Source organism: Tenrec ecaudatus, chromosome 1 (assembly GCF_050624435.1).
Source record: "Tenrec ecaudatus isolate mTenEca1 chromosome 1, mTenEca1.hap1, whole genome shotgun sequence".
In the NCBI taxonomy this organism is placed as follows: Eukaryota; Metazoa; Chordata; class Mammalia; order Afrosoricida; family Tenrecidae; genus Tenrec; species Tenrec ecaudatus.
The window spans coordinates 159,176,681-159,189,648 of NC_134530.1; the positions used below are offsets into that span (position 1 = coordinate 159,176,681).

The 12,968-nt window shown below is 42.1% G+C and overlaps 1 protein-coding gene and 1 non-coding gene across 2 annotated transcripts; both read right to left on the reverse strand.

The window, feature by feature from the left end:
* Nucleotides 1-441: 441 nt before the first annotated feature.
* Nucleotides 442-12,011, reverse strand: ANP32E (acidic nuclear phosphoprotein 32 family member E). The gene is made up of 7 exons (XM_075561099.1): nucleotides 11,660-12,011; nucleotides 9,190-9,339; nucleotides 8,637-8,759; nucleotides 7,732-7,900; nucleotides 6,289-6,464; nucleotides 3,301-3,355; nucleotides 442-2,687 (listed from the first exon to the last, which is right to left on the reverse strand). Exons 1-7 carry the CDS (start codon nucleotides 11,711-11,713, stop codon nucleotides 2,617-2,619), a joined length of 798 nt encoding a protein of 265 aa, XP_075417214.1. The 5' UTR covers nucleotides 11,714-12,011; the 3' UTR covers nucleotides 442-2,616.
* LOC142438137 (U6 spliceosomal RNA) lies at nucleotides 6,624-6,730 on the reverse strand. The gene has a single exon (XR_012782567.1). It is a non-coding gene; the product is annotated as a U6 spliceosomal RNA (small nuclear RNA).
* Nucleotides 12,012-12,968: the final 957 nt, after the last annotated feature.

The following is a 12,968-nucleotide window of genomic DNA, read 5'->3' on the forward strand; positions in this document are numbered from 1 at the left end:
AATTAAACCTTCAATATATGTGGGACTTTAAATTAGTATTTTTTGTCACAGCTCCACTGAAATGTATGCAGTATCGTGTAGCACCATGCAAACTTCCTCAGGTGGTAGCTGTGCATGAGGTATACTGGAGGGGAACTGAAGCCGGTTCTCCTGCATGGAAGGCAAGAATTGGACCACTGAACCACTAATGTCCGCAGGTAACTTTGGTTAAAGTAATTGTTACTACTTCAAATCAAAATATACTCTCGATTTGCAACTCCATAAGGAATGCTGAGTGAATCAGAATTTTTTCTGCTTCTTAGAAAAGAGTTACTGAGATGACAAACTAATGCCTACCACATGCAAGCACTGTTAAGTTCATTTCCAAGCAAATTCCATTTTTAAGACCATCGAAGCCCACAATGGTGTTGAAAAAGTGAATGTCACACACACAAACTAGTCATTATAACAAATCTTCAATTTATTTGAAGCAATTGTTTCAAAAACTTTTAAGTTACAGCAGTCACAGATAAAACGGGGAACAGTCAGAAACAGAATGATCGGGAGTACTGCATTTTTTGTTTGCTGTTTTTTAACACTGTCATGGCTTTATTCAAAACAGTTACACAAAAAGTATTAACTTCAAAGTTTTTAAAGGAGAGATTCTTGAGGAACTTAACACACTATATACACACTGCCATAGAAAGAGCATTAAAATAGGACCAAAAACCTCTACAAAATATAAAACCCACCCTTACTTATTTGCATGAAAATATCACCCACAAAGCTAAATAAGTTCTAAAAGTTATCTGGAGGCTCTAAACATTTTCAAACCAAAGAACTCTATTTCTGATTGCACAATAAGATGATTGGTAAGAAAGTCAATATATAGATTTAATTTTAAAAATAATTTTATAGTCTGACATACTATGTGATGGGAATTCTTAGGGACTAAAACAAGGCATGTCAATTATTGAAAAGAGGTCAAATGTTTTAGTCTTTTGGAGATTCTAATACCTCCAAGATTGATCCCAAGAATTTCCTTTCAGTCAGTTGTGCAACATTTTAGTTTCTCTACAAATAACTTCATAATATTTACTTTAAAACTCACACATTTAAATTTAAAAAGTACCAAGTCCCAATCTGAAAGTGTAACTTCAACTAATTTGCTTTTTATTTATTTCTACAAATATCCAAAAGGAAAATCATTCAGATAGCCAAAATTTGGAAATAGGCAAAAATGGAGATATCGTCATCTCATATTTTTTAGCAGCCATATAAGGAAACCCATTTAGGTACATTCACACTGATCCCAGATGGTTTTCCTTTTTCTAATGGCCATCTATTTGAAAAGAAAACTTAATTTAAATATACATTTCAAAATTTTGCCAACTGCCTAAGATATCCCAATTAAATGCTGTAATATTCTTTATAAATACAGGAGGAATAAAAGTTTTCCTCAGGAAAGCTGTATTTTATAGGACAGTATCCAAACCATTTGGGAAGCCAACTTCGACACACTGACGTGACCGTCTCATTCACTGACTTCTGAAGAGTACGGATGCGTGGCCTCCCGTAGCCTCCCTTGCTTTTCCCCGTCTTCAGTTAAGAGTCTACATGTTGTCAGCCAAAAGAGAACTACCGCAAGCAGAGCCTGTTGCATAGAACTATTAGGATAATATTTGTATCTGAGCGAATACACAATTTCTTTGCTTTAGCTTGTTTAAAACTTAGGTCTAAAAAAGGTAGTTGAGGTATAAGACTAAAGGTTTTCCTGGATAGCCACAAGTTTCCCAACTTTTTTATTTATATTTTTTGAGCTCAAGGAAAGAATGAAAACCAGTCAGGTGATCACAAGGAGACTGCTGAGAATAAAAGAATGCACACCTAAAAGCAAACGACCCCTGTGACATCATGGTCTGCAGCCTGAAGAAGGGCTCACCGGCACATCTCTGAAATTAGTATAAGCAAACGTTCCTTCAAAATGAACATCTTACCAGCCACCCGCTTAAAAGAGGTTCCAAAAGCCTCCATAAAACCCATGAAACTATTGCTGGCTGAGCTTACTATTTATTCTGCTGCTACTTCCCAAGCAGCTCTGACAGCGAAGCAGCACTTCAAATACAGAAAGAAAAGCCACTGCCTTCTTACTAAAGATCTCTGAGATGTAACTAAAAAATACAACCAATTCATGTGCAAGAAGAAAATTGTCATTTCATAGTCAGTTGACCGTGATTTCAGTTAGTTTATAAATAACTTTAGAACCTTATGAATGAAACGCACTATACTATTCCTGTGTGAAAGCCAGCATATTTTAATTATGGGCTAAGCATGACTGATGCAGAGAGCATGAATGAGAAAATAAAATTTGAAATAATTTTTTTTTCAGAATAGCGGGAAGTTTCTGAATAGGGGGAAGGGAGGAGCCAGTGAAAACTTTTCTCTACATACAATATGATTATCAACAAACTAATGAATCTTATTTGGAATGATAAAAAGGCAAAAATAGTAAAACCACACTTTTCCTATAAAAAGTTACATGTTTTCAGTAAGGATAACTATTGTACAAGAAGAAACAAAGACGAGACCACTCCATCGCAAACCGAAGACTGTCAGGAAATCTGCTCTTAGAGTGACCTAGTCCTCTTCTTCTTCTCCATCATCTTCAACATCTCGTTTTCTCTTCTCGCCTCGAAGGCTTTCTTCTTCTGAAAGAGTGGACGGAAAATTGTAAAACGATAAATTTTAACAAATGAATATGCATTAAGTTACAAAGTTTTGATTATCTTAGTGAAAAGATAGCAGCATATTTAAAAGTGGCATAAGACAATGAAGTTTACTATCCAAATTTATTTCAGTTTCAATATACTGAATAGATTTAGAAATCCTTAATACTGGCAGCTTGGTATGCACTCTGGTGGTCAAATTATGAAGCACAGATAAGAAACTAGGCTTGACACAAGGGAAATGTTCATAAAAACAACTTTTTGAACGATGTTAAAAGAGAGCCAGAGGATATGCTCACAGGGCATTATCTGGGTTTTCAGAGCTCTGTGCTGCTCTCTTACAGGTAGGGTTTCACATTTTCCAAAATGGAACATTACAAAATAATAATGAATTGAACTCAAGGCTCCATTCTTTGTTTTAAATGTAAAGCAGTTTAATTTTTAAAATGAAACTCATAAATTACCTGAGGAAATTATTCTTTAAAAAAGAATTTATACCTTTCAAAGCATATGAAAAGCACACCAAATTAAGTTATAAGCGATCAGTAATAAAATCCATGACTTTAACTTTAAAGTTTTTTAATGACTAACTCACCCTCTTCTTCCTCTTCCTCTCCTTCTTCAACATAGTCATCATCATCTTCTTCATCCTTGTAATTAAGATATTTAGTTAGAGAATAAAAAGGACATGATGTAGATTTTTCACTGTTGGGAGTTAATGTACCCTAGCAATGGCAAAGAAATACTTCTCTGTGCTCTGATGATCTCTACCTATATAATGTAAGTCCTTTCAAAAACCCTACCCAAACCCTAGTTTTATTAAGTTATCTTTTAAATCAGTACTGTCCAAAATGATCTATATATGTGCCACCCCTCATTTGACTACCAGCCACTTGTGGCTGAGCATTTGAAACATGACCAATGCACATGAAGGGGAAGTTTTCATTTTTGTTCACTTTGAGTCACATGTGGCTGGTGGCTATCACACTGATCAGAGCAGCTTTCTAGGCGTCAGCAACAGGGCCTGCGTTCTGTAGATGGAAGGGGTGTTACCTGAGTCCTAGCACTAACTTAAATATATTTATTCCCCGGGCCTCATTTCCAATCAAGAAAAGGAAAATATTAGTCTAAAAAGATGTGACATTCCTTTCACATTTAAAAACAAAGGTTAAAAAGTACAGTTCAACTTGACCAATAGCTCTTATGGGATGAACTGTTCTGGAAAGGTAATCTTTAAATATAGCCTTTCAACACAATTTTTTTTAAGTAGTCAAATAGGATAGAAATTTAAAATGTACTGCATACTCGTCTACTGCTTTATGTTGACCTTTTCTTTGAATAACGAGTCCCACCAGTGTAATCATAAACATTGTACCAGGTTGATGCCCTAAGAATCTATTATGGAATCAGAAAACAGATCAATAAGCTTATCATATAATTGAATATAAAAGAGATAACAGGTTCAGAATAACAGCTTGGACCCTCTCCTATAAATAAAAGGCCTTTTATCACTTATATTTTGGCTTCTCCACTTACAAGCTTGTCTTGGCTATGTTCCAAATGGCTGAGTTCCAGATTTGTTTTTAAAAAAAAGTGAAGCAATCTAGTCTCCAGCCCAAGAGTATACTGCTTCCAAAAAGTGCATTAACCCACTGGTGGCTATCAAGAACTCAGATTCCACTAGAGTGGTTGGCCAAGACTAAGGTCTTTTCCTATCAGTAGGAAATAAAATGTTTCCTCATTTATGCTCTGAGTATTACAAAATTGATGTTGTTGAGTCAAAGGGGACCGAAGCGACCTCATCTGGCAGTGGGTGTTCTCGGCTGTGACCTCTTTGAAAGCACATGCTCAGCCTGTCCTCATGGCACTGCCTATTCCTTAGCAACCTACTGCCAACAACCTACCCAGGGCCTGGAGTACTACAAGAGCGCCACTGTCCCTAGCTCGACCAGGCCCCACCCCCTCATTTTAATAAGATATACTGTTGTATCCTTGCAGCTGAAATAGAAATAAAAACACTCAAAAAATGGCCAGTGAAATACAATTTCTAGAGATATCAGGGGGATTAGGGGAGGATGGGGGGAGAGAGGAGGAATCGATCACAAGGATCAACCTATAATCCCCTCAGGTAGATGAACAATGGAAAAGTGGGTGAGAGGCGATAGAGGAAGATGTCAGATATGAAAATAATAATCTAACTTATCAAGGGTTCATGAGGGAGGGCGGAGAAATAAATAGATGATATCAAGAGCTTAAATGGGAAGAGAAGGCTTTGAAAATGATGGCAGCATATTTGCAAATGTGCTTGACACACTGGATGAATGTATGGATTGTGTTGAGAGATGTAAGGGCCCCCAATAAAGTATTTAATTAAAAATACAATTTCTTGTATTAGATTACTAATTAGAATACTAATCATTTCTAGTCTAAAGATATATTATTTATAAAAGTACTGAATTCTACAACTCGCTAACCTTAGGACACACTTGTCCAAATCAACTGACACTTCTTGTGAGCCTACTATGTGTCAGTCAATTTACTAGATGCTAAGATACAAGGAGGAATGGCTCTTGGCCTTCAGGAGCTCACCACTTTAACATGAGGCCACCCAAAACAAATACCTTCCGGCAACTGCTTCAAAGGAAACTGAGGAGGGAATGCTGGCCATGGGAAACCACAGAAGCTTGGCTAATGAAGCAACTCTGGAGTTAGGGTGCTTCTGTTTTTTAAGCTAGAGTGTACTAGGTGTGATTGGACAGTGATTTTTAAAGTAAATGCATATATAAAAACTAATGAAATTGTATATAAAATTAGTGCATTTTAGGTTTTGCTATAATTATGTTTACCTCAATAAAAAAAGGGAAAAGTTCATCAGAATGAGTGGAAAAGAATTTGATAGTATTAAAGACAAAAAGGTAAATAGTTTGGTGCCACAGGCAACAATTTAACTTGGTAGTGAGAGAGATGAGGCTAGAGGAGGCAGCAGAGAGCAGGCACATAAGGAAAGGTCTTCTGTGCCCAGCCAAAGAGCCTGGCAAATGGGACACCTGAGTGCTTCCAGCTGGCTAGAATGCGAGCGCTCAGGCAGCACTGCAAAGGGTGTGCCCTTGGGGTGAGCACTGTATTCAGAGGGACCGGTTAGAAAGCCACTACAGAAAAATAAGAAGAGATCGTCCAAGGAAAGGAAACTTATGCTTTCTTGATATGCTTTACATATATTTAAACTGAATGAAATAAATTGAATGCAAATTATTAAGCCGTTACAACAGTCTTGGTAATTTAATCTCAATTTCATAACTATAGAAACAGGCTCAGAAAAATTTGCAAAAACGGTTCCATCACACCAAGCAACTGAGGGCAAAATGGAATTTGTTTTTAATATTAAGGAAATAATAGGTATTTATGATTATTTGGATATAGTGTGAGGCAAAGAACTGTGGAGGGCAGGCGGAAGAGAGGCAGACAGATACATGCATGCACTAAGCAGTAACTCAGATTTGCATACAACTTACTTTTACATTCAACTTTCAGGCCATATGCCTGAATAATTACTTTTCAGTATAAATGAAAAATGTCTATTCACCTGGATTTCTTCTTTCATTAAGTATGAGAGGCCCACTTCCTCTTCTCCCTCTCCCAGTTCTGAGCCTGCATCCTCCTCCTCCTCCTCCTCATCATCATCATCTTCCTCTTCTTCCTCATAGCCTTCAGGTGGACCAGCCTCATCTCCGTCTTCATCTTCATCATCTTCATCTCCATCTTTAAAAATATTTCAAAATATGGACAGTTGGGCAAATGTTTCTTGCTAGTACGTTAATCCTTTTTACCCCGACCCAGTCACTTCAAACTCAAACCAGTAAGTGGAACAATAATTTTTTAAATGAATATTTTGCATCATTTATTTGTGCAAACAGCAAGAAAAATATGGAACACTTCGCGAATTTGTGTGTCATCCTTGCGCAGGGGCCATGCTAATCTTCTCTGTATCGTTCCAATTTTAGTATATGTGCTGCTGAAGCGAGCACAGAACAATAATTTTCTTTGAAGATTTCCCTTAAACAACACTCATATTTACTGGCTGAGAAATGTGGTTTTTAAATATAGGTTTTTCCAATGTACAAATTTTCATAAAAACATTATGTACCACAATCAATTTTACTTTATACTTAAAACTCAACTTGCCCACCATTCTATATATTGTTTACCCATCAAATTTTGGACAGTGAAAATAATTCCAGCCCATAATAGCAAGTAGTAGCCTATTACAAAATTTAAATTCTCTTTGTAAAAATCACCTTTTTATCAAAAAATATATACTGATTATCAACTCCAGAACATTTCTCAACACCCAAAAGGAAGAGAGGCACCATTAACAATCTGGCAACTGCGCATCTTAGTGTTTCTATGAGTTCTCCATTTTCAACATGTGATAACAAATTATACAATATGTGTCCTTTTGAATCTGGCATGTTATTTTCTTTCTTTTTTAACAATTTATTGGGGCTCATACAACTCTTATCACAGTTCATACATATACATACATCAATTGTATAAAGCACAGCTGTACAGTCTTTGCCCTAATCAATTTTTTTCTGGCATGTTGTTTTCACAACTTATCCATGATGCCCAAATATCATTTCTTTATTCTTTTTAATTGTTGAATAACATCTCATGTAATATTCCATTACATGGAGATATTGCCATCTGTTTATCCATTCAGCAGATAGTCGCTTCTACTTTTCACTATTAAGAATAGTGTTAAAAATTTCTTAAAAGTCTCCCCCTTTAGTGTATGACTGTAAAAAAAACATAGTGCTTGGTATTATAATAAGTGTGACATTCCTTATACCCTCAGAAGTCTGAAAGAAGAAATACTAGGACAGGACAAGGAATAGGGGTTTTTAAATCATTGTCTTTTGGCCTCTTGTTTATTTTTAACTATCTAAAACTCCAAGTCTAGTCTAATTTGCATGGCTAGGGCAGAGACTGTAATTATGACACATTGTTGAGTATTAAGAATGACTACCATCATCATCATCCTCGTCAGATGCTTCAGGTGCTTCGTTATCCTCCTGATCAAATCCATCTAAGTACGTAATTTGCTGCAGCAGTTCAAAAACACTTTCTCTATAATCTTCCAGGTTTGTGATCTCACAGTTAAACAAGTCAAGACTTTTCAAGTTTTTAAGATTTTGCTGTAAAAGAAATGTTAAAAATTACATTAAAGGCTTACGATATTGTGGTTTTTAAAAATTCTTTTAAAAAATTATTCTTAAATGATCAATAATTCCTACTAAAGGACTTTATGTCAAGCAGAGCCACCCTGTCATCCATCAGTCCTGACTCAGATCTGAGACACCCAGCCCCTTTCTGCCTCTGAATCTGGGCTTAAAGAGCAATCTGGGCAACAATGTTTAAGTTTATTTTCAATCCACAAACAAGTGGTTGAAATCAACAATTTCAACCTCCTCCCAACCTTTTTAAAAAAATTCAGTGCAACAATTTGGTTTCACTTCATTTCCTTTTCCTTTCCATATACCAGGAAATAAGGGAGCAAGTAGTAAAATAACTCCAAGAATAAGCAAGACAGAAGGAAGGAAAAGAAGCTAAGAAAATAACAAGACATTCAACTTCTAAAGCCAATGACAAATTTCTCACTGATGCGAACACTTCTTTAGCTATTTTACCACCTAAAGGAAGAGGAACCAGGAACCCTCTAGAGAATAGCATGTAAGCAATTCAGGTATCAACTCCTCATTTTTCCTCTCCCTCCCCACTCCCCCTGAACCCTTGATAATTTATAAATAATTATCTTATTCAACTTAGGAGTCTTAAGAATTAAATAGAACTTAAGACAAAATACAAATAGCAGAAATTCCAACCAAAATAAAATTAGAAAGTAAATCCAAAAACAAAACTTTCCCTACTTACCAGCGCTTCTACTGTACTGAGATCTTTGATCTTGTTCCCACTCAGATTGAGGTAGGTGAGGTTTGGACATTTCTCTGCCAGGACTTCCAAGCCTCCGGAAATGCTATTGTTACTAAGTTCTAACTACATATTCCATGCGGGAAGAAAACAAAGATTGGATGGATCAGAAAAAAATATATCAACGGCAAACAATGATCATTCCTCTCTCTGAGTTCCCGAGATTGCCGCTATGAGGCATTAACTTTCAAATTTCCACAGATCACACACAAGAATCCTTATACAATGGACTCCCCGCCCAGAACTGGTTCTGGCAGTGCAACATTTGGTTTGTTCCAGAGACAAACAGTTGGTAAATGCTAGATCCAGATCTGTGTCAGTCCATTGTTCAATGTGTGTTTTGTGAAAGCAATCCTAGAGCAGATTCCAAGATCCTATATAATGTTTTTCTTATCTCTAGAAGCTTAGAAACTTGTGAACAGTTGACAGATTGGTTTCATTTGGCCAAAAGTAAACAAACTAGCCTGTGATGCTTTCACACCTAAAGCCAACTTACCTTCCGAAGTTTGTTTAAGCTGGGAAGTCGAGCCAGTGAACTTAGTTCCACTTCAGCCATGCTCAGAGATTCGAGTTCTTTAAAAGTGTCATTCAGGCCCTCAATTTCCCCATTGACACACCGACAATTATCAAGGACCAACTCTGTCACCTGTTAGAAGAAACATTCATGCCACTTTAGTTTGCTGTCTGTTTAGACACAGACCTGGGTCCGAACACTGAAGAAATTTGAGTTTTAAACCTAACACCTCTTTTAAAACCACCACACAGATCCTTCTTACTTCCCTACAATCTCCTACCCCCCAAAACACACCCTGACTAAGTCATAGAACCAATCTTTCAAATGTTACACTTCAAGTAGCAAATGCAATGTCTGCTTCAAACCTTGGTGGCACAAAGAATAAAACTTTGAAAATGGTCTCAGGGTAAAACCTGTTTGTGACCCTAGTAGTGCTTGAGAATGACCCACAGCATCGGGCACATTTTCATGCAGGGAGGGAGGAGCTGGGCTCTTGGCAAAGGATTCAAGCCGGTGTGCTAAAAGTTTGCACAGAGAAGCCCCTCTTTGGTTGATAAATACCGTACCACCAAACTTCAAAACATTGTCACCCTTCTGGAATAGCCTGGCTTTGGGGTGTTTTTTGTTCTAATCTTGAGGCCAGACAGTATCACTTAGACCCCTACATGATTGACAAAAATGTTCTTTTCCCCTGCCATCCTGGTATTGTTTTTGTGGCCTTTCCTCCATTCTTGGACCAGGGAGGAAAGCTGGATCCCGTTAGGTCAAAGTTGTAGCAACAAAACTTCTGGTGTGGGCTGTGAGAGACTTAACCTGAGCAGGGACGGAGATGCAGAAGACCCAGTCTGGTCTCTGTCCACAGCAAAATGATGTCTGAAGTCTTGTGAAAGCTACAGATTAACAACCAGGAATGCCTCTCCCCTATATGAATGTGACCGGGACAGTTATTTCGGAGCAAAAGCAGCAAACTGCTCTCACTGAGAGGAGGAAAGGAAGGCTCAGAGAACAGGGATTCTTTGCCCAGGGCCACACAATTCCTATATGGCAGAGTCTTGCCTCAGCGCCAAGACTTACGAGGCCTGGTCTAGCTGAGTGGTGGCAGGGCCACTAGATCTGGTTTCAGAAAACCAGTTCTACCACTTCAGTAAATCACATCATTGCTGGGTTTGTTAATTTGGATTCTGGACAATACAATTCAACTCACAAGTTTATCTGAAAGAGAAAGGTAAACAACAAACATGAGAAATGCTTTGTAAACTGTCCAGAAGTTTACAAATGTGAGACCCGTTATTACAGAGGCTTGGGGGTGGGGGAAGGCTGCTATGGGGGGGCTGCCTGCTCCAGTTAAGAGGGCAAGGAAGGCAAATTCATTTCCCCAACCCAAGGCCGGGAAAAATAATTTTTAGTGTTTGCCAGAGAGAGCTTTTATTGTGTCTGACACTGCTTTTCCGTAGAGGCGCGAACAAGCAGACCCTAGAAAACGTCGAGGGGTTCTGGATGAGCCAGGGCTGTGCCCTGCCAGTTCCTGGGGACGATTTTTACGTGATTCCCACCAGTCAGGGTCTTGTTCATCCGCTAACCCCCGCCCGTTTAAAAGTGGAACAGAAAAGCTCTCGGGTATATTCCAAGTCTGGGCCGCGCCCGCGCTCGGCTCCGGAACCGTGCAGTCCGCGCTCGGCTCCGCCCGGCCTCAGCCCGCCCGCCCGCCCGCCCCGCAGAGCGGCCCCCGCCCAGCCCTTTAACTCCGGCGACGGCAGCAAGAGCCGACGAGGCCGGCTCCGAGGCGCAAAGCGACTACGACGCGAGGGTGGAGCCGGGCGAGAGCCGCCTCCCGGGGGTCAGACTCGGCGCGGCGGCCCCCGCGCACCACAGCGACGGCGTCCTCCGTGCCCTCGGGGGGAGCCGGGAGGCCGCCCTGCCCGCCCCGGGCGCCCGGCGCGCACCGCTTGCAGGGGCCCTGCGAGCGCCCCCAGCCCGCGCCCACCGGACGGCGGGCGCCCGGGGTCCCCCGGCCCGGCCCGGGCCCCGCCACCTCGCCGCCCTCGGCCCCGAGCGAGTTGGCAGCACTGCAGCAAAGTTGGAGCAACTTCGCCGGCGGCGGGCGAGTGGCCCGGGGGTCGCGCCCACGCCGCCGGCCGTCGCGGGGGGCAGACGGGGAGCGGGCGCCGACCGCCCCCCCCAGCCCGCTCCCCGCCCCCACGAGGGCAGGAAGCCCCGCTCCCCCAGGGCCGGCCGGGCTAAGCCCCCAAGCACACACAAACAGGCCCCTCGAAACTTAAACCCTTCGCCATTTTAGGAAGACTGGAATGACTGGAAATCAAACATTTCCTCCAACACCCACCGCAAGTGGGGCTAATTTACTGCCCCTCCCGACACACCCCCTCGGCCCCCAGCAAGCAGACCCTCGGCAGAGGGGCTCCGCGGGGACGGGGAGGGGGCTGAGTCATCTCACCTCCTCCGGGGCTTTGTTCCGTAACTCCAGGTTAATCCTCTTCTTCATCTCCATGTCCTCCACCTCCTCTTCTGCCGCTCCTCTACTCCCTTCCTCTTTCCTGCCGTCCCCCACCACCCCCAACCCCGCAATCCACGACGGCTTCCAAATGAATGAAGGGACGCCCACCACCACCGGAGAGGTGTGTGGGGGGTGGGCAGAGAACAGCAAATGGAGACCGAGGAGTTGGTACTCTAACTCGCTGCCCCCACCTCCTCGTCCACACTCGCGCGCGCGCACACACGCACTCACACACACACACACACACCCGCAGTTCCTTCCCCTTCAATGGCTGCTCGGAGACTGAGACTCCATGACACGGCACCGCCAACCCCCTGGCCTACACTCCACCCACCTCCCGAACGTATTGGCGGCTGCTTCAGCATCACACTATTCCATTGGTCAACGTGACTGTCTATCAATCGCGAGGGCGGGCCTAGACTACAAACTCTGCGCCTACTGGCTGCGACTGAGCGCGCAGTTCGCTCCGATAGGCCCAGGAGAGTGTCCGTCCCCGGGAAATGATTTTGAATCCCAGCAGCCCCCTCCTCCTCTTTGTGTACTTGGCGCGCTTTCCCCGGGCGCTCCGACGGTTTGACGCTTCCCCCTCCTTTTCTAGAGCGAAAGGGAAGAAGGGTGCTATCCCGCGCTGTGAGACGGGCCAGTCACCCCACACGCGCCGTCTGCGGGCCATGTTCTAAAGCACAGGCCCCGCTTTGCTGCCAAAGTGTGCACCGCAAGGGGACAGGTTTCTGCGGGGTGGAAGCCGGCAGAATCCAGATGCTATTTCAAACTCTACCGTGTAAGGACCGTCTGAGCTTGAATGCTGTCGAGTAACTGAACTTTCCGGGGATTTGTCACGGAGGTCATTGTTGCGTAGTTGCCGCGACCAGCCTAGGACCTCGGGGTGAAGGACGCTGGCCTAACGAAACCGCCATCAGTTCGCGCAGAAATGGCTAGCGGTGCCTCTCTGACTTCGTTTTGGTTGGTTTCCATGGAAATCTGCCCGTCAGGAGGGCATTGGAAAGTGTATGTGGTCTGTTCAAACTTTATGTCTGCTTTGTTCTTCTGGCCCTCATTCATTTACACCCTTTTCCAGGAGAAGTTTCAGATCATCTGCGGAGGGAAGTGATGAGTCCTCACCAGGTCGTCACATCTGAGTTTTTATTTGCTTTTTTCCCCCTTTCAGTTTCTCAGGTTAGAGACCTCCCACTGCTTCACCAAAAGCATTCCCCCTTCCCCCTCGCCATCACAAATAGCCTTACATTCA